General features: G+C 43.2%; 1 protein-coding gene and 1 long non-coding RNA gene across 2 annotated transcripts in view; both read right to left on the bottom strand.

Moving 5' to 3' along the window:
- Positions 1-11,823: 11,823 nt before the first annotated feature.
- On the bottom strand, positions 11,824-12,302 carry LOC117192017. Its single transcript, XR_004474153.1, has 2 exons — positions 12,021-12,302; positions 11,824-11,944 (listed from the first exon to the last, which is right to left on the bottom strand). It is a non-coding gene; the product is annotated as an uncharacterized LOC117192017 (long non-coding RNA).
- Positions 12,303-25,022: 12,720 nt separating this feature from the next.
- LOC117185716 (sodium- and chloride-dependent glycine transporter 1-like) overlaps positions 25,023-27,896 on the bottom strand; it is a 46,812-nt gene continuing 43,938 nt past the window's right edge. The window contains exons 5-10 of the mRNA XM_033395549.1: positions 26,706-26,859; positions 26,375-26,642; positions 26,215-26,318; positions 25,794-26,160; positions 25,519-25,728; positions 25,023-25,460 (exon numbers count right to left, since the gene is read on the bottom strand). Coding sequence (XP_033251440.1) covers positions 25,047-25,460; positions 25,519-25,728; positions 25,794-26,160; positions 26,215-26,318; positions 26,375-26,642; positions 26,706-26,859 — 1,517 coding nt within the window. The 3' untranslated portion in view covers positions 25,023-25,046. The remainder of the gene's footprint in view (positions 25,461-25,518; positions 25,729-25,793; positions 26,161-26,214; positions 26,319-26,374; positions 26,643-26,705; positions 26,860-27,896) is intronic.

Raw genomic sequence — 27,896 nt, 5'->3', positions numbered from 1 at the left:
TAGGGAATTGGTTATCTTCTTTCGTCTCGTGAGACCCCCTAGTGATCTTTCAAATGATCAAGCTTTAGCCGCTCTTAAGGTTGGATCAAAGCTTTAGCCGCTCTTAAGTCCGAACGCCCACGCACACATGCAAGCGACGGACAGTGGGAAGCATAGACGGCAATCGTACGATTGCACAGTTAAGCTATGCTGTGCATTAGACGATCGTCTAATGCTGCTCGAATGTTCTAGATCATACGATTGCACAGTTAGTAAAAAGCTCAAAAGCTCTGCTGCACAGGCTACTCAGTCCATCGTCTATTACTGCTTTGAACAAAAGAAGAAAGTTGATCGATCTGTAAAGACGTGATAACTCCCGAGTGCGAGCAACATACACAGTGCACACATATATATATAGTGCTGTCCGGAAAATATATATATTTCCACATATATATGTTGGAAGCATATAATTACAAGTGCCGTACAGTCCAGTGGTCAGTGAATAAGAAGAATTTAGTGCAGATATATTTGTGGAAAAAGGTATGTTTTCATATTAATGCAGTGCACGTGCTGACATAACCTATGTTGCAGGGAAGTGTACCTAAGCTGCCCCATCGCGGTATAGTCTCTAGAAGACTACCCTGGGAGCTGGCTTAGGCGTACAGTTGTCGAGGTCTCTCCAACCCCAACCATAATTCATCTTTTCTCGATCTTATATTACCCCCGAGTTCGGAATCTCCAAAGATCAAAGTGAACCAGATCAGCCTCAATCGCAAAGAATATTTAGTGCTGCTCAGTCATAAAAAAACTAATTATAGGCTTGGCGGAAGATTCGTCAGTACGGCCAGGAACCATATACATCGCACCTGTTGACCTCTAACCAACTTCAGGCGGACAAGAGTCTACAAAGCAGCCGCACGGGATCGAGTTTTGTCCAATTTACATTTAATTCATTATCAAGTTCCAACGCATAAACATCAGCAGTTTAACGTAATGTAACTGAAACTTTATTAACACCCCTCTTTGATGTTACGCGCGTACATATCTACATACATATTGTGCATATGCACACTAAATTGTCTTTCGTTTGTTACTTTTTGGTTCAATTTTCGCGATAGAGCATAACAATTTAATTTCTGTCTGTATTATGAAAACCAAAACAACTGGCTGATGACTATGCGACGGTGTTTGTAGCGTAATTGTATTGTATGCATTATATATTTATGATTTTCCATATTTTAAACAGCTGCGGTCAACATCTACGACATCATTGGGCCCAACGATCAGCGTAAGACAATAACGCCGGAGTGAGTAATTATGTACAGCGAAAAGTAGTTTGGTCAAAAGAGCCATTGGCTTGAAAGTGTAGATATGCATACAACGTATAATGATTCAAACCCGTCTGCTCAGTGTGTATAATGCACCCCAGTCTGATCTAGCTTTTGTTTACGATTTCGATTCTTATTCTCTCGTTTTTATATATATATATATCTATACCCTAATAATTTTCATGCTCTAAATAATGAATTTATAACTAAACTTATATGATAATTAGGATTAAGGAAATATTACCCACAAATTAGAACCTAAGTCAATTGTTGTGTTTCTACAACTGCAACGTAATGAATATTGAAATTGAAGTCTCCCATTATATTAAAATATGAATCGTTTTGAATTGAAATGAATCTTTAAAATCATAAAAATGGTCTGTCGAGTATCCGTGCCAGTATCTTATAAAATGTGGTAAATCTTAGTAAAGGATTCATCAAGGGACAATGCAAGAACTCGAACGCATTGTCATGGTAGGGTGGGTACAGAAGAGAGGGGCAATCAACACCTAAGTTCTCTCTAAATAGAAATGGTTCAGTAGGGCTTTTATTTGGCGTGTCGGCGCTATCAGCATTTGAGATTACTTTGTTTTTGTATAATCACTTATAGTTTCCCGTAAAGTGCACTATTTAAATGTAGTGGAGTACGATAGTACAATTAGGTGAGGAAGAACCCCGACCATCCGGCGAGCTAGACCCGAGCCTAGCAAGAGTGCACACGACCAACCCTATTTGTACGCCGTCCTTAAGTTCAGTCATAGTCATCTGCTGATATCAAGGGCCTATATATCTGTTTACATATATATATATTTAAGCTCTGGTACACTACAAAATCATGCAGAATGTAAAGGACATGGGAATCTTTACAGGTCGGTTCTATTGCTGGTCGGATTCGTCAACAGCATTATCTTGGATTAGGGACGAGCCAGCTAAATTTCAAGTTTTCGTGGCAAATCGAGTGGCATCAATTCAGGAGTTGACGGCAGCCATGGAATGGCGCTATGTTCCCACATCTTTAAATCTTGCTGATATTCTCTCGAGAGGCTAGCTTCCAAACCATCTTATCCAGTCAGAGCTATGGTTTCACGGCCCATCCTTTTTGCTAGGCTCCAAGGATAAGTGGCCTGTATCTCCATCTAACAACATAGCAACTTTGGAGCTTCGCAAGAGAGGATTGCTAATCACGTCTCCACACGCCGATCTCACGTCCGGATGCAAATTTGCGAATTCATTCTTTCGCATGCAGCGCACATTCGCCTACATGCATAAATTTATACATCGTCTTAGGCATCCAGGACTCACCGTTTCTGATATTCGGCAAGGAACGCATCTTCTAATTCGACACATTCAGCTGGCAAATTTGTGGATGGACATAAAGGAGATTCGGCGCAATGGTCAAGTCATGAAATCCAGTTCTATTAGTTCGCTCAACCCGTTCATCGATCATTCTGGACTACTTAGAGTTGGAGGTCGTCTTGGCAACTCATCGCTAGGATTTGACGCTCAGCACCCGCTCATTCTGCCAAAGGGACATTCCATTACCTTTGCGCTGATAAGATATTATCATGAAAGAAACCTCCATGCCGGACCTCGCGCCTTGCTATCCAAAATTCGGCTGGAATATTGGACCATTGGAGGTGTTAAGGCAGTGTCAAGGGTCGTCAGCAGATGTGTGAGATGCTTCAGGACTAGGCCGCGCATGGTCGAACACATCATGGGAGACCTACCTAAGGAACGTTTGGAAGGATCTCGAGCTTTTGAAGTCACTGGAGTAGATTACTGTGGACCTTTTTTCTACCGATCAGAAATCCGCACGAGGCCTCCGATCAAGTGCTACATTAGCGTATTCATCTGTTTCACTTCTAAGGCTATACACATGGAGCTCGTAAAGGATTTGACCACCGCATCGTTTCAGGCGCACTAAAGCGTTTTACTTCCACTCGAGGAAGGCCAAGTCAAATTTGGTCGGACAATGCGACAAACTTCGTTGGGGCCAAGAACGAGCTTCTGGAGCTAAAGAAGCTTTGTCTGAGCGAACCGCATATGAAGGAGGTCCACGAATCCTGCTTGGCTGACTCGATCGACTGGCGTTTCATCCCACCTCGCTCTCCGCATTTTGGCGGGTTGTGGGAAGCGGCCGTGAAGACCGCAAAATATCACCTGTACCGCTCAGTTGGACCATCTGTGCTTAGCTTCGACGAGCTGCGCACTCTGATCTGTCAGATCACTGCAATTGTTAACTCTCGCCCTTTGCTCTCGCTTTCAGAAAATCCTGATGATTTAGACGTTTTGACTCCTGCTCATATGCTTTTAGGCGGCCCCCATGAGCAAATCCTCGAGCCTGACCTAACGAAGCTGAACTACAATCGTCTGGATGGCTGGCAGCGGGTCACCCAACTACAGCAAATATTTTGGAGCCGTTGGGGCGAAGAGTATCTCACTCTTTTTCAAGAGCGCGCGAAGTGGCGTACCCCTGCGCAAAACATCTGCAAGAACGACCTCGTTCTGGTGAAGGACGAAAATCTTCCTCCAATGCGTTGGCCACTGGCTAGAGTGGTCGATGTCGTTTTGGGCAAGGACGGAGTGTGTCGCGTCGCTGACCTGAAGACATCCTCAGGAAACATCAGGAGGGCCGTCACTCGGCTATGTTTGCTGCCCCTTAAGGAATCTGTTGAGAGAATAGCTCCCAACGGGGGGAGTATGGTCGGGCCAGCCGCTGAAGAATAACCGTAACTTTATCATTATTATTGTATGAGCAGAGAGAGCCGCCTATGTTGTAAAACGTTGACGTTCTGCAGAGCTGCTGCGCTCTCCCGCTAAAGGGGCTCTCTGCCGCCGCCACTTCGGCAACTACTTTGATCTGCTGCCGCCACTTCGGCAATTCCGAAATCTCTTTTCATTTTTGAATTACATAGGTGCCAAAAAAGCTTGGCATCTCAATCAGTGCATGTCTAAGGGAAGGGGAAACCGTGGGACGGTTATCCGATATTTTTGGTTGGACAGGCGCCACTACAACACCCCCCTACCAAGATCACACTTGGCAGTGATACACTGAAAAGAGTGATCCACGCCTGAAACCTCATTGTTTTATATCTTTAGCATGGAATTTCCCTAGGATTCGTCCTTGTAGGTCCTCGAGTTCGTAGTAACTATTACCAAGTCTTTTTCTCACCCGGGCTTTCACGAAAGTAGGTGCCAGCTTGGCATTAAAGCCTCTGCTAAAGTTACTTTGCTGGAAGTTTCTTTTATACACTTCCTGACCAACGACAAACGAGACGTCTCGACTACGCAAATTATATAATTTTTATAGCTGATAGCTAGAGCCATTGGTAACCATATGTTGACCAAACGCTATTCTGTATGGGGTCGAATTAATGGCGGTATGTGTGCACAGGCAATATGGCTCAACTTTTCATCCCAATTGGATTGGTCTGTTTTTATATAGGCCTTTATCGCGGCAATGACCGAACGATTCACACGTTCTGACGCATTTGCTTGGGGTGCATGCACGGCTGTAAACATATGTTTGACACCGTAGTTTTGCAGCAAGCTCTGGAATACCTGTGATTTAAACTGGACTCCATTATCCGATACTACCGTCTCGGGTACGCCGAAGCAGTGAAACAACTCTTCCTCGATAAATCGGATGATCGAATCCGCTGTAAACTTCTTTACGTGTTTGAGAAATGGGAATTTGGCGAAATGATCCAGGACTATAAAGATTCCTATGTTCCCTGACTTACTACGCGGATACGGTCCCATGAAATCTACATACAGTTTCTGAAAGAATCTGTTAGTTCCCTGAGTTTTTCCCATGGGAGGTCGTAAACAATAACTTGGATGTTTTGAACATTTGCATACCTCGCACTGATTAACATATGCCTTCACATCGGTGACCAAATTCGACCAATAGTAGTATCGCCGTATTCGCTCCAGCGTTTTGTGGATACCACCGTGTGAGGAGAGAGGATGTTCGTGTGCTTGCCTCAGCACAACGGACGTTAGGGCGGATGGTACCCATAGGTTAGGTTAGTTTTGAGGCGGCTGCCGATGGTACCCATAACTTCCAGCAGAGGTCATCGGATACTTTTTCTCCTACTGCATGTTCAGCACGGCGATAAATGAAACCATCAATTACTTTGACATCAGGCATTTTCGTCTGGTTGGCGGTTATTTTGGTTTTTAGATCCTCATACTCAACTGAGTGAAACTGTGGTGAACTGAGATCTAGCAGACTGTCCATTTGGAGCTCGGACAGGTCTTCAGTATAGGCTCGGGACAGGGCGTCTGGCACTTTGTTGTTGACTCCTTTTCGGTGATGAATTTGGAAGTCAAAACCTTGTAATTTTAACGACCATCTGGCGAGTCTACAGCTCAAATCCGCTTGACTCATAAGCCATTTTAACGAAGCATGATCGGTAATAATGACAAATTCATGCCCTTCGATGTAGGCGCGAAACTTTTTAACACACAGTACAGCTGCTAAACACTCTTTTTCTGTAACCGAGTAATTTCGTTGGCATTGATTTAGCTTTCTAGACATATATGCGATCGGAACCTCGTTACCTCCTACATGTTTTTGCATAAGTACTCCGCCCACACCAGTATGACTCGCATCGCAGTGAATAGCGAATGGAATCCGAAAATTTGGACTATGCAAAACGGGAGCACTGCAAAGTTTACTTTTCAGGTCTTCAAATGCAAGTTGGGCCTCATTCGTCCATTCAAATTTACGTTTCTGTTTCAACGTGTCCGACAATGGAGCGGCCAGACCGGCATAATTTCGAATGAATTTATGATACCAGCCAGTTACTCCTAAAAACCTTCGTACCTGTTTGACTGAACGAGGTGTTGGGAATTCCCGAATGGCTGAAACTTTTTCTGGATCGGTTTTAATAGTTCCATCCCCAATGACATGGCCAAGGTATCTTACTTCCTTCAAACAAAATTTACTTTTTTCGACATTAATTGTTAACCCAGCTTGTTTTAACCGAGATGCTAACTCGGATAAAACACGCACATGGATTTCGAAAGTAGAAGATACAACGAGCAAATCATCTAGATAGACGAACACTTCATGTCGTAACTGAGAGGGTATAACTTTATCCATTAATTTACACATGGTTTGTGGAGCGTTGGTTAGTCCAAATGGGGTCTCCCCGGGACGGTGAACGAGGTCTTTTCGCGAGCGTCTGAAGTCAATGGGATCTGCCAATAGGCATCCTTCAGGTCGATGCTGGAAATATATTCAGCTTTTGGTAGTCGGCTTAATATTCCATCGATCAAAGGCATGGGATATGCGCTCTTTACTGTGACTTCGTTGTCCTTACGGCTATCGAGACATATTCGCACCTTTCCAGGTTTCCTAACGAGAACGACTGGTGACGACCATGGACTATCGGACTCCTCAATAACGCCAAGCGCTATCATTCTATCTACTTCCTCAAACATGACCTTTTCGACGGCAGGAGATACCGAATAGTGCCGCTGTTTAATTGGCTTTGCATCCCCTATATCGATATCGTGACTTATCCAGCTGGTTCGACCTAGACCTTCTTTGGCGAATGACGGGAACTTTTGGATAGCCTCTGACAACAAGGCCTGTTGCGAATCCGTTAGGCTTATATGCATATGGTCATCCTTGGCTAAGGCAGCCACTTCGGGCTTGGCATTCTGGGTTACTACACCTGGAGGTAACAATTTAAATGCAGCCCAAAAGTCCATGCCAAGGTATAATTCTTGAGCGAGTGATGGTACTAAATACAATGTTATGGGTTTAGTTTCATTTCGAAACAGCACGGGAGTGGAGATCTTGCCTACAATTTTCTGCGCAGCTCCATCAGCAGTTCGCACAGATGCATTAACGGTTTTGACGGTCGCATGACTAACTTTCAACGCTAACTCCCCTCCTATACAACTGATTGTTGCTCCTGTATCCAAAAGACCAGTGACTGTTCTCCCCAATAGTTGGACCTTTGCATACGGTCTTATGTCCTGCGCATTCCCAACTAACAAAACTTTTCGTTCTTGCTTTCGTGCTACATTATACGCACATCTACGCAACTTCATTCGTAGGGAGCGTTGGCTACCATTCTCTATCTCTGTCCTGGTTGGTAAGTCTGGTATTTGTGACATGGCCGGTTGAAGTGGTAGCGAGTTTGTTTTTGAACTCGTTACTCCGTATTGGTGGCTTTCGATACCATCTGTCTGCGTGCACTGATCAACGATGCACGAGCTGCCAAGTTTTTATACCCGATACTCAAAATGAGTATTGGGGTATATTAGATTTGTGGTAAAAGTGGATGTGTGTAACGTCCAGAAGGAATCGTTTCCGACCCCATAAAGTATATATATTCTTGATCAGCATCAATAGCCGAGTCGATTGAGCCCTGTCTGTCTGTCCGTCCGTCCGTCCGTCCGTCCGTCCGTCCGTCCGTCCGTCCGTCCGTCCCCTTCAGCGCCTAGTGCTCAAAGACTATAAGATCTAGAGCAACGATGTTTTGGATCCAGACTTCTGTGATATGTCACTGCTACAAAAATATTTCAAAACTTCGCCCCGCCCACCTCCGCCCCCACAAAGAACGAAAGTCTGTGGCATCCACAATATTGCACATTCGAGAAAACTAAAAACGCAGAATCATAGATAATGACCATATCTATCAGATTGCTGAATCTGGATCAGATCAGATCATTTTTATAGCCAAAACGAACAAATCAATTTGCACTTGCTACGCAGCACCCGACGTCACGCTCAGACTGATTTTCTGTCTCTCTCGCACGCACTCCTTGTCGTGTCGTTTAATATTAGCGGCGTCTGCCGGGGGAGAGCCATACTGACTTAGTATCGGGTATAACTGTAGAGTTGCGGTCCCCCTCGTTTGGATTGCATTTTCTACAAGAGGACTTGTAAGTGTCAGCTTTCCCACACCCATAACAAAAAACCCTCCGCCCTCCAGTACATTCTTGGTAACGGTGACCTAACTTCCCACAATTCCAACAGTTAAGGGTCATGGCATCAATACTTGCATCATCTACACCATCAGCATCGTCATCCGTCTCACTGAACGTTTGATGCATCTCATTAATATGTCGTTTAGACGCAGCACGCTGCAAAATTGTCGTAGATTTGGACAAGTTCTGCAAGAATCGCTCGCGAGTACGAACTATATGACGTAGCTCTGCGATACTCTTGATGGGTACATACAAGATTTCGTGTTGAATTTCTGGAACTAAATTGGCTTTAAGAGCTTATAACAGATAGGGCTCAGTCATTGGCTGTACTAGTTTGTCTGCCAATGCGACTATTGCTTCATAAAATAAATCAAATGGTTCATTTGGCTTCTGTTTCCGCAGCGTGATCGCTGAGCGGATATCCAAGTCGGTACGTCCGTCTTTGAATTGAGTCTTGAGTGCTACGCACAAGTCGGACCATCGGATGAGGGGGACAATCTTGTGGTATCGCCAGAACCATTCACTGGCACTGCCCTCAAACAGGTTGCTCGCATATCTGGCTAACAGTTCAAAATTTACATTTACATTTACATTTGTTGTTCTACCTCGTCGATGGTTTGTGTATTGATTGGTTGTGAACGAACACTTTCAATACTTTCACGGTTTGCTGAATCGATAATTTCTGCAGGCCAGTTTCTATGGTCTGCGCTAATATGTTGGTTTGAGCCTTCATTGCAGCTGCCAAAGCATCGGCAATAGCCTGGTGTAGACCTGCATTGGTCGAAGCGGCATTTGCTTCCATTTGTACTTCCGAGTTAGTCTCACTAACAGTTGGCCCGCTTGGGGCGTCTGCGTTGGGATCGGTTGCCCTACCCTTAGACCTAGTCTGGTGCATGGTTGTGCTGGGGTCTTGGCTTGCAGTCTGGACTTCGGCAATCTCCTCAGCTAAATTCAAAGCCGATCCATGCAAGCTAACGTGGCAGACAGGACAAAGCTTTTTGGCTCCCACTTTACGGTTAAAACAGACTCGGTGGAATTGGTGTCCACAGCTGGTAGTCAACTTCCTTGGCGCACGTGCTACAAATTATTCCCTGATTCTCTATTTGAGCGAAATTCTCGGGACTACGACTTAGGGGCATGATTATCGTACAAAATCTGTTACCCAACGATCTTTTATAGATAATAACGACACTAAATACGGACTAATTTATATATAAAGGCAAAGGAATAGAAATGACAAAATGTTTTTAAATAAAAGGATCATGATTCTGCTTCGATGCACATAAGAGATAGACTGAATCTCGTTCGCTATCTAATCTCACTGTCTAAGAGACGAATTCGTGTAGAAAACAAAGATACTGATTCGGACAGGTTCTTTCTACCGCGAGACAGGCGATAGCTTTTTGCCATACATACACCTGATTTCTATCAACGGCTGAATCCTATCACAAAAACTGGACCAAGTAGGTCTTACTTTGCATCAACTGGACCAAGAGCTTATTCTAAAAGCTTCAGGATTTCGACAGTCGACGACACTCTTTATAGTTAGGAGGATGATAGAAAATAGAAAAAACTGCACATAAACTTCCTTGGGTATACTCTCAACTCCGCGAGATAGGTTATAGCTTGTCGCCATAAATTAACCCAATTTCGATCGAAGGAGGGAATATCTACTTGCACTCGATCGATATACCGGCAGTGGTTAAGTCAGATGCAGCTTAAGTGGACTGGACCAAGAGCTTAATGGAAAACATCAGGATTTCAACAGTCTCTCTCGCTACACTATACCTTCACAACCGATATTGAGGAAGCTAGCAAGGTTGTCTGAACCAAGAAGGATAAGGAATTTCCAGTCGGGTGTAGTTGACTGTCTTTCGGACATTTACTGGGGCTGTGACAGCCGGGCCCCACGTTGGGCGCCAATTATTATTATTTTTCTTTTAATTTTATTATATATATAAATATATATTGCTAATACTGTAACAGATAACGAAGCAGGAGGCTAGGATCTGAAACGGTAGATGAGCAGATGGAGGGTATTATCGAGATCCATGCACGCGTTGCTGCCGGTCTCATGGTTAGTCGGGTAGAGTGGGGGTGGGGTAGGGAGAGATCGCGTCACGAGCTCGAGCATTAGGAGCAAAGACAATAAAAATAAGTTTCGCGTGCGGTTCAAGGTTCAGACGGAAGAAATTTACAGTGAAATGACAGTGTAGGGAGATGAGTCAGCGGAACTAATTCGAGCGGGAGTTGCTTGCGGTGTCATTGCAATTCGGTATGCCCACCCTTCCTTGATCGCACCGGTCCAAATAGGCTGAGTAATGGGTAGCGATCCCTAAATCAAACGCTCTACTTCTGCTAGGTTACGTCATCTCGGCGCCACATGATCCTTAATATCGGCAACAATTAACGGGAATTCATTACAAGCAGTTTATTCATTAAATTTTCCTACAAGCTCTCATGGCCGCTAAGAGGGTAGATATATATGTATAAAGGCTACTAAAGTAATAAGGATAATATGTTCAAACAAGCTGCAATTAAGGATAATTATATATATATAAAAATATCATGATGAAAGATCTTATTAGACTAGAGTCAACTAATTATAAAGGGTATATTCAGGAATAATGGTAATTAGGTTACACAAATAGAAATATATTCGAATGGTTTTCAGTTTAAATGCAAAAACAAGGGACGGATGGGTGCAACTTTAAAGTGCACAGCAATTGCTTGTGGGGTAATCCCAATCATAAGTTCGGTTGTCGATAGATTCGGAATTGCAGAAAGTTACATTGCTTGCGAAAGAGCAGAACAAAACAAACACGTGAACAATTGGATTGGTCAGCGTTACAGTACGGCTGGGAAGTTTACGGTCGAGGCATGGAATCTTTAATGTTGCTTCGACTTGGGTAAAATTTTGAATTCACATATAGCAGACGTTCACAGGTTATCACTCACATTACGATCAAATCCAACGATGAAAGCGCTTCCATGTGGTCGATGAGGGTGGCTGAAAACTTGTAAATATCAGTGTGTCAGAGTAGATAGGCGATACGCGCGAGTATTAGTTTTAGTTCCTTTCCTTCTAGCTGCACATTTCTTTATGATAAGCCAACCAAACCGAATCACACGAATTTAACTTTTAATGTTAATCCTAGGGTCAGTACAATAGTGGGGTTCCAAAGTATTATTCTAATATGAAGAAATGCATGGGCATAGCCATCATGATCGAGACACCGAATGACTTCATCAGCAACGCAAACAGTATTTCGGCACCGGTAAATGTCTTCTCCTTTAGCGTTACTGTTCGTATGCGGGCGGCGTAAGCGACGTAGCAATGACGAAAGTCACTGAAGAGGGAATAGTCAATTTCACACATACATATGAACATATGTATGTCACTGCACGCGTAGATAAAAGCCCATCGACCGTTTTTCACTGGTGTAGGCCGAGCAAGGCTTGTATGTGTGTGGACCCACGCCGGTACACGCTGCGGTAAATACAGTGATGCTCACATGTATGCAGACGCCACGCCGAAGGAAGATTTGGGGGCAAAGACGGCTAACACATACTGTAGTCGATCGGGACGCTGGGTATTTATATGTGTGGTAAGGTGACGAGACTGTAGTGGGTACGGCTTACGGCACTACGACCGGCATTTCGTACGGTATTACGTACGGCCAAACCTATGGTTAGGGTTTTAAGAAAAAAACGAACTTTAATTTTCTGTTGGCCGGCAGTTGGGGTACAATTTTCACTCACCCGATGGGTTCGGCCTTCGCTTAATAAACGTAGGAATGGTCGGCTGATCTTTTGACTAGGTCTTAGCCACGATGGACACGCGGTAATTACGGTCGAGGTTAGAATTTTTCCTTTCACTGCACTACTTGAGTATTTTCCTCAGACGTCCGTCTGGGATCGCGAGTAACATTGGAAAGAACATGCCCAAGCCACTCTCCTTCCGCTTGAGCCCTTGGTTCTCTCATTCCCCTTTTCTCACCACACCTTGACAGTAGCCGCTGTTAACTTATGTCATTTTTTCTTGCGCGTAACTGCCAAAAAGGTGCAAGGTGCATGTCTAAGGGAAGGGGAAACCGTGGGACGGTTATCCGATATTTTTGGTTGGACAGGCGCCACTACAAAGTCGAATTCTTTGCCTTTGGGTCGTTGTATACATCTTCTGGAGTCATTATCAAAAAGATTTATTTTTGTTTCATCTCTCAATAATATATTATTCCACTTCTAAGACCCATCTGACCCAGACCATGCCAAATGATTTTCAACGACTTTTTGCATCATCTTCAAAATTTTTACTCCGAGTAAGGGAATTTTTCGGACTATACGTCCTGTTAGGTCTATATATTGAAGTCTCCGACGAACCATCAGACCTGATTTTTCTTTGCCAATTTGAGCGGATATGGCCTTGGAAGACATGAACTGATCCTTTTTTGCAAGACTGATGATGCGGGTGTCCGTTGTATGTAAATATTTCTTCTTCCATCCTCGATTTTCAATAACCACTTTAGATATTAAAGCATTCTAAACAAAAAATTCCGAGCGTCCAAGACTTTTCGCAATTTCCCGTAGAATTTTCATTTCTTTTTGTTCTTTTCTTCAGGAGTACGGCCTATCTAAAGACTTTTTGTCAACTCTTATGTACTTAAATATGAAAGAACTCAATAAAAACCAACAATCCTTTGACCAAATCCTTATCTAATCCTTCAAAATTTATAAATAACACCAGTGTACTTATTATTTTGGCCAGACAAAAAATGCCCATTCAGCAAAAATGTATGCATAGAATTTTATTAAGATGGTTCCCCACTTTAATTATACCCGATACTCAAAATGAGTATTGGGGTATATTCGATTTGTGGTAAAAGTGGATGTGTGTAACGTCCAGAAGGAATCGTTTCCGACCCCATAAAGTATATATATTCTTGATCAGCATCAATAGCCGAGTCGATTGAGCCCTGTCTGTCTGTCCGTCTGTCCGTCCGTCCGTCCGTCCGTCCGTCCGTCCCCTTCAGCGCCTAGTCCTCAAAGACTATAAGAGCTAGAGCAACGATGTTTTGGATCCAGACTTCTGTGATGCAGAATTCGTATCTTTCGTAGTGATCAGACGTGTTTTTGTTTTGCGCTCCGCATTTTTTCCTTTTGTTTTGAATAAACAGCCGGTGTTTTCCTAACTAAATTCTAATTATACTTCCTAACCAGACAACAATCTGGAAACCTATTCTATTACGCGAGTGCATGCCTTTTGATTTGTGTTAAAACATTATTTAACTTTTTATTTTTCGGCGTCGGCTTGTGCTTGTGCTTGTGTTTGTGTTGTTGCAGTGAGTGAGTACGCATTACATTGCATTGCAGTCCGCTCTCGTCTGGTAGCTTTTGTTGTTTTATCACTCTCTCGCTATCACCTCAACTTCAATAACTGTTCTTTCTCTCTCGCTCTTTAAACTTTCTGAGCAATAGCGCTCTCTGCTTAGTAGCTCTCGCTATAACCGCTCTCCACTCTGCTCTCTTTTTTTACCAATTTCGCTTTGAGCGTTGTCTGGCACATTGGTCTGATACCAATTTGTTTTGCAAATAATAGTATATATATAAATAAATAATAAAATAAAATGGAATACGCTGTGGTCTGTGCCAAAAAAAGCTGTAAGAAGCAGATCACCCACGATCAGCCGAATGTCCCCTGCTGGCTCTGCAACAGCGTAGTGCACGCAAAATGCGCTGGATTTTCTGGCCTCGTGAGTGATGCTATAGCCAAACGTAATGGCTTGCATTACAGTTGCGAGGCATGCCGTGCGGTGGAGAAAGACATGGTGGCTTTCATGAGGCAGACGCGGAGTGGCTTTAAGGAGCTGACCGTTGGTTTTAAAAACCAATACGATCGGCTCCTAGCCATGGAGGCTCAGTTTAGCGGTTTAAAACTGCTGAATGAGTCTCCGAGGCGCAAAAAGGTCACTCCGCGGGATCTGCAATTGCCAACCGTCACTCAGCCGTGCGCCGCCGAAAAACTGACTCCGACCACTCCAAGTGTGCAGCAGTTGATCTCGTTTGCCACTCCAAGGGCAACGACAGCTGCAGGCGACGCAGATTCGGTAGCCGAATTCATCGCCTCGGAGAATGTGCAGCCAAGTACGTCTGCAGCGTCCGTGTCCGTGGTGTCCGCAAGTTCGCTAGTTGTCCCGTCTATACCGATCCCACCAGTAAATAGACGTTCCGGACCTCCGGATATTGCCACCACAGGTACTAGGCCTGTGGTGACTAAACCACTGGTGGGAGTCCCACCAAAACGACAAGTTTTTGTTTCACGGCTGGCCCCTGACCTCACATCAAATGATGTAATTGCTTTTATTCAAAGCAAAATAAAAGCCGTGGGTTTAAAGGTGGAGAAATTTAACTTCTCTTATGCCAGGGAGATAGCCTCGTTTAAGATAAGCATCTCCCCAACTCAATTTGACACCATTTGCTCCGCCAAATTTTGGCCGGAGCATTTGGTGGTGAAGAAGTTTAAGGCTAAGAAGAAGAATAGGCCCCCCATATCCCTTCCAAACCTTTCCAGTGTGCCACCCTCAACCTCAACCTCAACTTCCTCTTCCTCAACTTCCCGTCTTGCTTCCACCTTTCCAAAAAACTAACTTCTCTTTTAGTAACCTATCAGAATGTAAGAGGCTTGCGTAGTAAGCTCAGCATTCTTTTCCGGGATAGTGTTGCATTTGCTTCCCACGTTATTGTGTTTACTGAAACCTGGTTAAAGCCGGACATTCTTAGTTCCGAGGTTTTGGCAGGTCGGTACACAACTTTTAGAAAGGACCGTTCGTCTCGACGGGCAGGGGGGTTCTAATTGCAGTGGACTCTTACTTCACGTCGGAACACTTCACAGTCCAAGTTCAACAGGAACTGGAATTCCTGTGTGTAAAACTGATTCTTCCCGCTTTCGCTATATTCATTACTTGCTCGTATATCCCACCTTCTTCGGATATTTCAATTTATGAGCAGCACTTGTCCGCTTTAACCGCTGTTTCTTCCTCGCTATCTGATAAAGATCGTATGATAGTTCTTGGTGACTTCAACTTGCCAGGAACTGTTTGGTCTTCGGTAAACGAGTCTAGTATCCTAGTGCCCATGTCACGACATGACTTTGTTGACGGCTTGCTTGACCTATCCCTGTCTCAAGTCAACCATGTGAAAAATTCCTTGGGTCGATTGCTTGATCTGTGCTTTGTATTGGATCCGACCATAGTGTTGTTAACCCGAGCCCTTCCGCTCACTATACCTGAAGACGCCTACCACCCTACTTTCGAGGTGTCGCTAGATATAGGACCAACTGTATTGGATCGGTCGAGTAGGCTGCCCGAACGTGTCCGCTGCTTTCGTAAAGCCGAGTTTGCGAAGCTTAATAACCTCATTAGGGATTTTGATTGGTCCGCTTTGTACTTGTGCACTGATATCATAAAAGGCACAAACATTTTTTACAATGCTCTTGGCACATTTTTCGATTCTTGTGTCCCGCTTTCTTGTCCGACTAGATCTGGAAAACCCCCTTGGTTTACCAAAGAGTTATTCAGTCTAAAAAACTTAAAATCAAGACTTTATAAAAAATTTCAAGAAGTGGGTTCTCCTACTTCTCACTCTCGCTATGTATTAGCTCGGTCAAACTTTTCAGTTCTTAATGCTCAATGCTATAAGAACTACCTATCTCGATGCAGGATACGTTTTTCTCAGGACCCTAAACAGTTTTACAGCTTCGTAAACAGTAAGCGTAGATCGTCCGCACACCCATCCTCGCTATCATTTTGTAATACGTCGGCAAATAATGATCAGGCAATTGCCGATCTTTTTGCCCAATTCTTCCAAACCACCTATTCTGAGGAAAGCTACTCTGGTCATCCGTACCCATACGGTTTACCGAGGTCGAACGGCATTTTCAGTCCCTTGTTAAATGAATGTTCCCTACTTCATGATCTTCGACTAGTTAAGCCGGTGTTTTCACCGGGTCCAGACGGGGTTCCAGGTTGTGTACTCAGGTACTGTGCCGAGGCTCTGTGTGGACCTTTGCTTAAACTATTCACCCTATCCATTGATTCTTCTTGCTTCCCCCCGATCTGGAAGGAATCGTTTATAATTCCTCTCCATAAAAAAGGTAGCAAGTCTGATGCAAAAAATTATAGAGGTATAGCAAAGTTATCCGCTATTCCTAAAATGTTTGAGAAGGTTTTAACTCCGCACTTGCAACATCTCTGCAAGTCACTTATATCTCCAACTCAGCATGGATTTATAAGGCGGCGATCAACCACCACGAACTTGTTAGAGTTTACCTCTTTCATTATTAAAGGCTTTCAAGGTAACTTACAGACGGATGTTATTTACACCGACTTTAGTAAAGCATTCGACTCTGTAAACCATTCCCTTTTAGCGCATAAGCTTGACCTTTTAGGGTTTCCGCCCAACCTCCTGAGATGGATTTCTAGCTATCTTTGTTCTAGGTCTCAAAGAGTCCTCTTCAAAAACTCCCTCTCTTTCCCAGTAAAGGTTTCTTCGGGAGTACCACAAGGCAGCCATCTAGGCCCCTTACTCTTCACACTCTTTATTAATGACTTACCTTCAGTATTAACATACTCTCGAGTACTTATGTATGCGGATGTATACAAGGACATTTCATTTCATTCTCGCTTGCAATCCGATCTCAATATCTTTCAGTCATGGTGTTGTGCAAACTTGTTACACCTTAATGCCTCGAAATGCAAAGTTATGACATTTCATCGTTCTAGCCCTTTGTTGGCTCCCTACACCCTATTTGGTGGTTCTCTTGAGAGAATTACCCTGGTGGATGATCTGGGTGTTATGTTAGATCCCAAGTTAAAGTTTTCCGAACACATTTCTACCATGGTAAATAAGGCCATGGGCGTGCTTGGGTTTATAAAGAGGTGGTCAAAGGAATTTGACGACCCCTATATAACAAAGACTCTCTATACCTCGCTTGTTCGTCCGATCTTAGAATACGGCTCCTGTGTATGGTGCCCTCAGTACAAAGTACACCAGGACCGTATAGAATCAGTACAGAAAAACTTTTTACTCTTTGCTCTGCGGGGCCTTAACTGGGATGCGGGTGTAAGACTCCCATCTTACTCTAGTAGACTACTATTAGTAAACCTCCCATCCTTAGTTAACCGTAGAAAAATGCTTGGTGTGATATTTATGCACAACTTGATCAGGGGTGACATAGACAGCCCTGATCTGTTGAGCCGCATAAACTTCACGATTCCTATTAGACTGACTAGAAATTTTATACCGTTGTTCCTTCCACTTTGTAGATCGAATTATTCCTTGCATGAACCGTTTAGGGTCTTATGCTCGGATTATAATTCCCTCTACCATATTATATCCACCACTAATTCTCTTCCCCTTATTAAATTATTAATCCTTACACACCTTTCTATTAATTAGTAACTGTAGTGGTATTTGTACTTTGATTGCATGCTTAGTTTCTTAGTAAGTTTAGTACTAATTTTCCTCGAATGTTAGTCTAATAGCTATCTTTCTTGTATGTTCGCGTTTGGTTCGGCTACGCACCGCGCGTCATGCGGCAGCGCCCCTCGGTCGGTTGGGCGGGAGGAGGGCTGCGTTTTGCCTGGGATCCGCGCGTAACAGCCTTCTGCTGGTGTCACACGGGCCACTTGACGGTGCAGTAACTGCATCGCCTCTTGAAAGATGCAGTCATTGCATGTCAACGTCCACACAAGATGTAAAAAAAAAAAAAAAAAAAAAAAAAAAAAAAAAAATATGTCACTGCTACAAAAATATTTCAAAACTTCGCCCCGCCCACTTCCGCCCCCGCAAAGGACGAAAATCTGTGGCATCCACAATTTTAAAGATACGATAAAACCAAAAACGGAGAATCGTAGAGGATGACTATATGTTCTAGAGTGTAAAATCTCAACCAGATCGTATAATTATTATGGCCAGAATCAAGAAAACAATTTCATTCTTTCTCGCTCTGTCTCTCTCTAACACACAGGTTTCATGGTCTGTTTTGCCAATTGCAAAATATGAGTTCAAGGATCTCAGAACCTATAAGATCCAGAGCAACCAAATTTGGTATCCACACTCCTGTGATATCGGACCTTGACCGTTTCGTGTCAAAATTTCGCCACACCCCCTTCCGCCCCCGCAAAGGACGAAAATCTGGGGCATCCACAAATCTCAAAGACTATTAAGGCTAGAGTAACCAAATTTGGTATCCGCACTTCTGTTAGATCTCACTATAAAACGTATATCTCAGAATTTCGCCCCACCCCCTTCCGCCCCCACAAAGGACGAAAATCTGTTGCATCCACAATATTGCACATTCGAGAAAACTAAAAAATCATAGATAATGACCATATCTATCAGATTGCTGAATCTGGATCAGATCGGATCATTTTTGTAGCCAAAAGCAAGAAATCAATTTGCACTGGCTACGCAGCGCCCGACGTCACGCTCAGACTGATTTTCTTTCTCTCTCGCACGCACTCTTTGTCGTGTCGTTTAATATTAGCGGCGTCTGCCGGAGGAGAGCCATACTGACTTAGTATCGGGTATAACTGTAGAGTTGCGGTCTCCGCAGCAACTCACAACGTTCCCCCTCGCTTGTTCTTTAATCGTTAGTATTTATAGGTGCTGTCAGTTTTAGCCTACTTTTGTCCATGTTACACCAATTCTTTTGAGATACCCCACCAAAGAGCTGCTTTTGAGAGGATCTTTTGTAGCCTAGAAAGTTCTGAAGTAGTTGTAGACTAGCTTTGTAGTCTGACCAGTGTTACTCTTAGTTATCACTTTTAACTCTGTTGAAAAAGAGTTCTGCATCTTCTGAGTAGGCCATCTACTTGCTTTGACCACCAGACTACCCTAGGTTTTGTTTCATGCCTAGCCTTGATTCATGCTTCCGTGAACCTGTTGTGTGTCTGGGTATATTGGTGATTTAGAGGGGAGTAGCTCCGCCAAGGTTGCGCTATATATTTGGATAAATATAGTCAACAGTTTGTGGCTCTCGAGGGATGGTATCGCCTCGACATACCTGTGGTCTGAGAAGGAGTGTTCCTCTAGGACTTTCCAGCTCTTGAAATCTCGCCGCCGTTTTGTCGCCGGATTTTGCACTTATTTTGAGCTGATTGTAGCTTGTAAGTTGTAACTTGTAGCACAGGCCTTCTCTCCTACTGTCTCAGGCAACTGGATTAGGACTATTTCGCTTTTAACAGAGTTAAAAGGGTCCTTCCGGAATTTTCCCTACTCTGCTGGGAACTCCAGCGCTCATGCCAACTTGTCCTAACAAATTACAGACAAAACAAGGTTGTAGACCCAATCTAGTAGATTTCCTGCCGATAATTCGAATTTGCAAAATCTTTAATCGGCAATGTCATTCACCGGTACTTGTGACTCACAGCGTCACGACAGGTTGAGTTTGGGAGCATTCAAGCAACAGAAAAAAAAACTTTTACCAGCGAGGCTCGAGGCTCGAGTTGCGTGTATTTTGTTTTTGCATTCTTTGCCCCGCGCCTCAAGGACACAGCTTGTACATATGTATTTTGTTTTTACAGCCTTCTGCTTGTGCGCCTTGACCCATTAATAGTTTTTCTTTTTGTTAAAACCCATTAATTTTTATTAATTTTCATTATAAATTATATTTTTCGTTTTGGTTTGGCATTATTGGAGTGTATGTATGTATTTTTGCTTACACTTTAAACATCGTATAACATATATAATATATATTTAATTACCGAAACAGCAAAATATAGGATACATATGTATGTGTATATTAGCTTTAACGATGCACATTTTCAAGACCCTTTCAAGACATTGTACATTGAGCGGGTGGGATGTTACAAATGTTACACGTTTTTCTGTGGGTACGTCGATATCGATATGAATATTTCGAATTTACTTGTACTCGGAACGCCATCATGTTACATGCATTTCAATATCTATTCTATTCAATATCTATTCTCTTGATAGGCCAAAAAATTGGTATAAATATGAATATACTCTGTTTTGAGAAGTAGCACATTTTTTTTCTACTCATAATGAAAAATAATGGTTTTTCTTTCTTCTTTTTAAGATTTGAGCAAATTGCTTTTGATTTTCGATATTATCTTTTTAATTATGTAATATATTATTTACAATATACATAATTGCCTTTTCATATTTTTTGACAGCCATTATGCATTTCAGTATATGTATACTCATATATATATTATTGTTAATAATTCTATTCGCGCTTGGTTTTGGTTTAGATTTTAATCTTGGGCTTTGTCACAGGTACACATCCATGTCAATTAACAAGCATGCAACAAACTACTGTTGCTACTGCGCTAACAAAACAACAACAACAACAACAACAACAACAACAACAAAGGATCCAAGTAACAAAAATGTTTACTTTAATATTCCTGTTTCCATGACTTACGACTAAAATGTGTTGACATAGTAAAATCGAAAACTATGTTGAGCTTGTTCAAATTATTTATCACACATTTTTTTCGGATTTTTCGGGTAGAGGTATTTTAATCAATATAATTATACATTGATAGACACACTCAAATAAATTGCTGACTTTTAAATGATATACATATGTATTATTAATACAAAAAAATGTCTGTTACGATTATAGAATGGATAGTACATATATAAAACAAATGTAACGTAACGTAAAATTTTGTCCATAAATAGCTGCAGAGGCAGACACATATAAACACTTGCAAATGTTTATATAATATTCATATATGTATATAAATATATATCTATGTATATGTGTATATATTTTTTTATTTATTTTGTATATTTTATTTAATACATATATCGTTTCTTTGCCGTTAAATTGGGCAACTAATAAATTACATTTCAAACATGAATACACAACAATGGTATAGTTAGATATACATTTACAGAGATTATGAGATACATACGAGTATATGTATGTACAATGTGCATACATGTATATAAAATACAAAGTTACCCTTTCTACTCCGTCTGATCGATCTTTCCAAAATATTTTTAAAAATATTTGTGGTATAAAACAACACAAACAAAGAAATGCTTTCTTATTTTTACTTTATTTGTATATTCTTATATATATTGTTTTTCTTTAAAAACTTTAAACGTTTGCTTTTGCACATTGCTATTAATTTCGTTTGATTTCATTATCAAATTGGGTTGCAAATTCGCACACTCATATACATATTTGTATGGATGCCCTGCAGTACCAGCAGTGAGCGATGACGAATGTCATCTACAATGTCATCGAGGCGTTGACGCCAGCCAAATCGAACCCTTTGTTTTCTCTTTTGTTTCTTTCTTTTCCGCGCGTGCCGAACGTAATTCGGTTCTGCCGACCGGGCGCAGTAGCAGAGAACTTCGTTTTATCTTTTCGTCTTCTTTGCGCCTGCGTCGACAGAACTCTTTTGCTTTGTTCTTTGCAATCGTCACACGGAGTTTTAATAAGTGAAAATAAGTAATCTGTGATTATTATTATTATCAGGTAAGTGCAGTTTTTAAATAATTAATAATATGTGTTGTACGCGTGGTAAATAAAAAAATTATTTCAGCGGCGGTGAAGATGAAAATACCCGACGAGCCAGCAGAAAAAGTGATTCGGAAGGCTATTCACAACATTAAGAATAGTCATTTTCAGAAGACCTCAAGAGAAAAAAAATACAAAGCAGACAATAATGAATAATAATAAATAAAAATAATTGGAAAAATAAACAATTACAATGTATTACTTTTTATATTAAATGCATGATTTTTCGTGAAAAATCATCACTTATTAAGTGCATGATATTTAGGTAAAAATGTCATCATGTAATGTCATCAAATCAGAGTATGGCCGGTCATCGACTATGTCATCGCGGGTAGTGACGCGGTCATCGACGTGTCAGCAGCTGAGTCATTAATGTCCCGTACTGCAGGGTGTACTGAAAGTACATATGTATGTACCTCCATATAAACAAACTACAGGACATTCTCATGTCATCTCCCTCATCTAGTCTACTAAATTCTACGTTAGCTTGTTCGTAATGGCAATCAAGTCTTTCCAAATCCAAATCCACACCCACATCCACATCCATCTCCGCTCCATGCTATTATATCTTTATTAGGTATGCACTAGTGTTGGGTCGTTCATGAACGAACGAACAAAAATGAACTATTCATGGAAGTGAACGAACTGAATAAGTTCATCTTATTCGTTCTTTTTCGTTCATCGTTCTTTTTTGTTCATCGTTCTTTTCCGTTCGTTCTTTTTTGTTCATCGTTCTTTTTTGTTCATCTGTCGTTCTTTTTTGTTCATCGTTCGTTTTCGTTCGTTTTTGTTCCTCATGTTCGCTATGTTTGAGCTGGTATGGCAGCTCTTTTTGTTTTGCTCATTTCGTTTTGTTCGCTATTTTTGAGTTGGTATGGCAGCTCTTTTCACATTTTGTTGTGGCGGACTCTGGCAAGAAAGTTGAAAAGAAATTTAAACTGTTTTGAAATGTCGCTTAAACGTAAATTTAGTGCTTTATGGATGATGACAAAAAGGCAAAGTGCAAGTACTGCAAGTCGGATTTGAGTATAGCCGGAGGTTCACAGAGCAATTTAACACGGCATTTGAAGTTGAAACACCCAGCTTCTCTCGATGAAATTGAACGACAAGGAAGTACTGAAGCCAGTTATTCTGCCGCCATAACATCGCAGCAAGAAATAACTGCATTTGTTCAGAAGCCACCGACAGCGCGTAAAAGTGAGCAATTAGACAAACAGTTAGTGCGAATGATTTCCAAAGGCCATCATGCTCTCCGGATCGTGGAGGAGCCGGATTTTAAGAAGATGATAGAGGACGTTTCAAATTGCCCTGGATATAAGTTGCCCACACGTAAAACGCTGTCTAATGTGCTACTTCCAAATATACACAGTGAGGTAATTGCCAATGTGAAAGAGAAGATAGCATCTGCATCTGGAGTTTGTCTCACAACTGATGGATGGACATCGCTCACCAATGAGAGTTACATAGCTGTAACCGCACACTTCATAGACAAGACGAATATGGAACTATCTTCGCATATGCTAGCTTGTGAAGCGTTCGGTGAGAGGCACACAAGCCTCAATCTTTGCTCTTTTCTTCAGAGTGTTGCAGCTGATTGGAAAATTTTAGATAAAATTACTGCAATTGCATCAGACAATGCTGCCAATATCGTATCAGCGATAAAATTGGGAAATTGGCGCCATATTCCATGCTTTGCCCACACTTTGAACATCATTGTACAGAAAGCACTGGGACCAATTGACAGTGTAAGGGTCAAAGCAAAGGCAATTGTAGAATTTTTCAATCGCAGCTCATCCGGATTCAATCCGGATACTGGCTTTGTTGGCTTGACTGTCGACTTCGTAGGACTTGTAGCCATTGGCTTCGCAGTGCCTGGTTTCGTGGTTTTGACTTTGTTTTTAGCTTGTGGGGCAATATCGGAAGCAGCACGGCTGCACGTTGTTTTTAGAGCTATGTCCGATTGTTTGACAGATGATAGTTCCCTTGGGTCGGTCGCCGAGACCGCGGGTAGCTTGGCAGTTACTGATGAAGAAGGAGGTGCTGTTTTTGGCGTGGCTGTTGTTGCACCTGCAGTCGGCTTTGAAGATAATCCCTTGGTAGCAGTGCTCTTGGCAGGAGCTTTTACTGCAGGATTTGATTCTGTAAGAGTAGCTGCCACTGTTGCTTTTGGGGCTGCAAATGTTGCTGGTGTTGTGGCGCCTGGTATACTACACGCTGGTATAGCCCTTACTGTTTGGGGTTTTGATGATGCAGCTGCTGTACTCGCTAAAGTTGTTGTTGTTTCCTTTGGCAGAAATTGGCGATGGATCCGCTCTCTCATTGGCAACACAAACAGCTGTCTGTGTAATTGTCGTCACAGTTATACCGGCAGCTTGCGTCTTCTGATCGTTTGAAGCTGCATTTGCATTTATTTTGGCATTGACTGTTGTGGTACTGGCCGCACTAACGTTTACTGTCGATGAAGCTGTAGTGTTTGGCTTAGCCGCTGTCAAAGATGCAGTTGGCTTCGTTCCAGTGGGATTTATAGTTGGCCCTGCTTTAGGCTTGTCCTCTGATACAATAACAGCAGGAGTTGTTTTAGTTGTTTTGAGTTTAGCTATCTCTGGGGTACCAAGAGTTGATTGTGTCCTTCCTGAGACTGAGAAAGCACCCACCGCTACTGATGAAGACGGTTTGTTTCGAGCTCCGTCCCCTTCAGAGTATATAGCTGCTGTCGGTGATGCCCTGACTTGAGGTACAGCAGGACAGACATTTCCAGGTGGAGATGTGGGAGATGCAACAGTAGAAGCCATGGGCTTCAAGGGAGGTCCACCAGATGTTATGGACGCTTTGACCGACCCAACAGCTCCAAGTGTCGGCTGATTTACTTTCTTTGAGTCTTTCTTACCAGCCCCTGCGAATGTGGACATGGTGATGCATTCACGTCCGCTGCTCATGGTGCCAGTAGACAGAACCTTGGTAGTGCTAGCCAAATTTTGTTCACCTTTTTGATTGCTCTCCTTTTTTTCCGTATCTTTTACGATGAGCGGCTTCTTGCTGGAACTGGTCTGAGTCTGGCCCCTGTGCCTGCCATTCTCATCTACCGCCTGTTGAATGCTGCTGTATTTCGCTGAGGACTTCAAGATGCTTGGTCTTGGCAGCTTGCCAACCGTTGCCAGTGGCAGAACATCAACATCCACATCCACATCAACGGTCACCACCGTCGACGAGGATGCCTTCACCCGCTCTCAGAGTTGCATGGCCTCGTCGCAGTAGCCGTTTTGGGTGTTATTTCCACTGCCACTGCCATTGGCAGTAGCTTCCGCATCCTCGTATGCCAGCACATCGGAGGGGCCGCCATGGACCAGGATCTGTGCATTGGTCACACCATCGTAGTTCTGGGTCTGATAACGTTCGGCATGCAGGTTGACGCAGGGTCTGCCTGCCGGTCCCCATTCGACGGTGGGCTTAAGAAGAAACTTGATACGCTCCAGGAAGCTGAGGTGCTTGGGAGCCTTCCAGATCTGCTGAAAACCTACCAGGAACACAATAAACACGGGCAGAAGTCCGATGATCCAGCCCACAGTGTCAGCCCACAATGGATAGACGTAGTGCCCATACTTGGCCGGCTTGTATTCGACCCAATTGAAGAACAGGATAAACTGAAATCGGAACAAAGCTCAATAACGTTTCGCAGACCGAACGCTAATAGAAGCTCACCAAAAGAGTGGCTGGGGTTATGTAGCGCCACATGATGCCCCAGAAAGTGTTCCACAACCAGGACCTCTTGCCAATCATGCCCTGAATGTCGTTGAGGAAACGCTGTGATCCGTACACCCAGGAGATAAGAATGCACTCCGAGATGGCAATGAGTAGGACAGACCAATTGGCTGCATATTTGTCCATCAGCTGAAGCCAATACATCCCGCTCTAAAAACCAATAAAATCAAAAATATTAGATCCTTGAGGTCATAGTCGACCAGTTTGATACTCACGTTGGTGGTGAAGCCGAGCCCGCCGATATACCCAAATATAGCAACCGACAGTACCACCCAAATCTTGGAGTGACGCAGGTTGGGAAACTTGTCCAAAATCGCCGTTGTCACGGTTTCCATCAAAGCGAACTGCGAGTCCAGGCCCAGGGGCAAAAGCATTACAAAGAAGAGTACCGACCACACCGGGGAGATTGGCAGTCGGGTCACGACCTCCGGATAGACAATGAATGCCAGCCCAGCACCCTGGTCCACCACTTTTCCCACATCCACATCCAGCTCGTGAGCCAGAAAGCCAATGATAGAGAAGATTACCAGCCCAGCAAAGAACGACGTGGCAATATTGCAGAAAGCCACGATCATGGAGTCCCTGGCGGGATTGAATATTCCTCTTCATGCTTTAGTAATGAAATGGTTTACTTACTTGTAGCAATTGTTGGAGAACTTGTTGTAGGAGGAGAGGGTAATCAGTCCACCCCAGGAGGGACTGAGGGCAAAGAATATCTGCACCGCCGCATCGCCCCACACCTGAGAACAGGAGACAATGAAGGTCATGTAAGTCCGTGCTATGGATCAATACCTACCTGAGCATTGGCCAGCTGCTTCCAGTCGGGTGTCAGATAGAATAGTATGCCAGTACTGGCTCCGGGAAGGGTTACACCCCTCACAAACAGTATGACCAGAACGACATACGGAAAGAGAGCGGTGAAGTATACAACCTTTCCGGAGGACTGCACACCCTTGCACAGGCAAAGGAACACAATTACCCAGGCCATGAAGAGGCAGCCCGCTAAAGAGGGCTTAATGCTGCCCGTCTCCTCGATGCCGGACGACAGACCTAGCACAAAATTGCTGCAAAATCCAAGGGAAATCACTTTAAAACAAGGAAGAGAGAAATCCTGTTAGGGGACCCACTTAAAGTATTCCTCGGCTGGTGGACGCTTCAGAGCATGCAGGGCCAGGGTCGTTATGTTATTTTCCTCGGCCACGGTGGAATTGTAGCAGGTGCGTAGATAGTAGGTGCCGTTGGTGGCCTCGCACTGATCCGCCTGGACATACGAGAAGCAATCTGGAAGAGGCTTAAGCTGTCAACAAGTTGAACAGGCGGGATAGTCATCCCCCATCCCCCAGCTCCCATCCCACCATCCTCCCATTGCTCCAGAATAATGCATGATTAGGGCAAAGGCGTTTGAATATTTATGAACTATTTGTCGCTGGCAGAGGAGAAAGGCACAAGGTCCAACTTTTTATGTCCGGCTACATAATTAAAAGGACAAAGTAGCAAATCAGTGAAAGCATGCAAGGGACAGTGGCAGTCCCAACAACATCAGGTCAACGAATGACTTACCCCACTGCTCGTCCAACAGCAATGGAAACATAAACGAGGGGGAACGTTGTGAGTTGCTGCGGAGACCCCAACTCTACAGTTATACCCGATACTAAGTCAGTATGGCTCTCCTCCGGCAGACGCCGCTAATATTAAACGACACGACAAAGAGTGCGTGCGAGAGAGACAGAAAATCAGTCTGAGCGTGACGTCGGGCGCTGCGTAGCCACTGCAAATTGATTTGTTCCTATTGGCTATTAAAATGATCTGATCTGATCCAGATTCAGCAATCTGATAGAAATGGTCATTATCTATGATTCTGCGTTTTTAGTTTTCTCGAATGTGCAATATTGTGGATGCAACAGATTTTCGTCCTTTGTGTGGGCGGAAGGGGGTGGGGCGAAATTTTGAGATATACGTTTTATAGTGAAATCTAACAGGAGTGCGGATACCAAATTTGGTTACTCTAGCCTTAATAGTCTCTGAGATTTTTGAATATCCCCAGATTTTCGTCCTTTGCGGGGGCGGAAGGGGGTGTGGCGAAAATTTGAAACAAACTCGTCTCGGTCCGATATATTAGGAGTGTGGATACCAAATTTGGTTGCTCTAGCTTTTGTAGTCTCTGAGATCTAGGCGCTAATGTTTTACTCTAAGCAAAGCCGCCTATGCTACGTGTGTGTTAGAGAGAGACAGGGCGAGAAAAAATGAAATTGTTTTCTTGATGCTGGCTATAATAATAATACGATCCAATTCAGATTCCGCAGTCTTAAAGATATGGT

Source organism: Drosophila miranda, assembly GCF_003369915.1.
Source record: "Drosophila miranda strain MSH22 chromosome Y unlocalized genomic scaffold, D.miranda_PacBio2.1 Contig_Y1_pilon, whole genome shotgun sequence".
Lineage (NCBI taxonomy): Eukaryota > Metazoa > Arthropoda > Insecta > Diptera > Drosophilidae > Drosophila > Drosophila miranda.
This window is presented reverse-complemented; position numbering and strand designations above follow the sequence as displayed.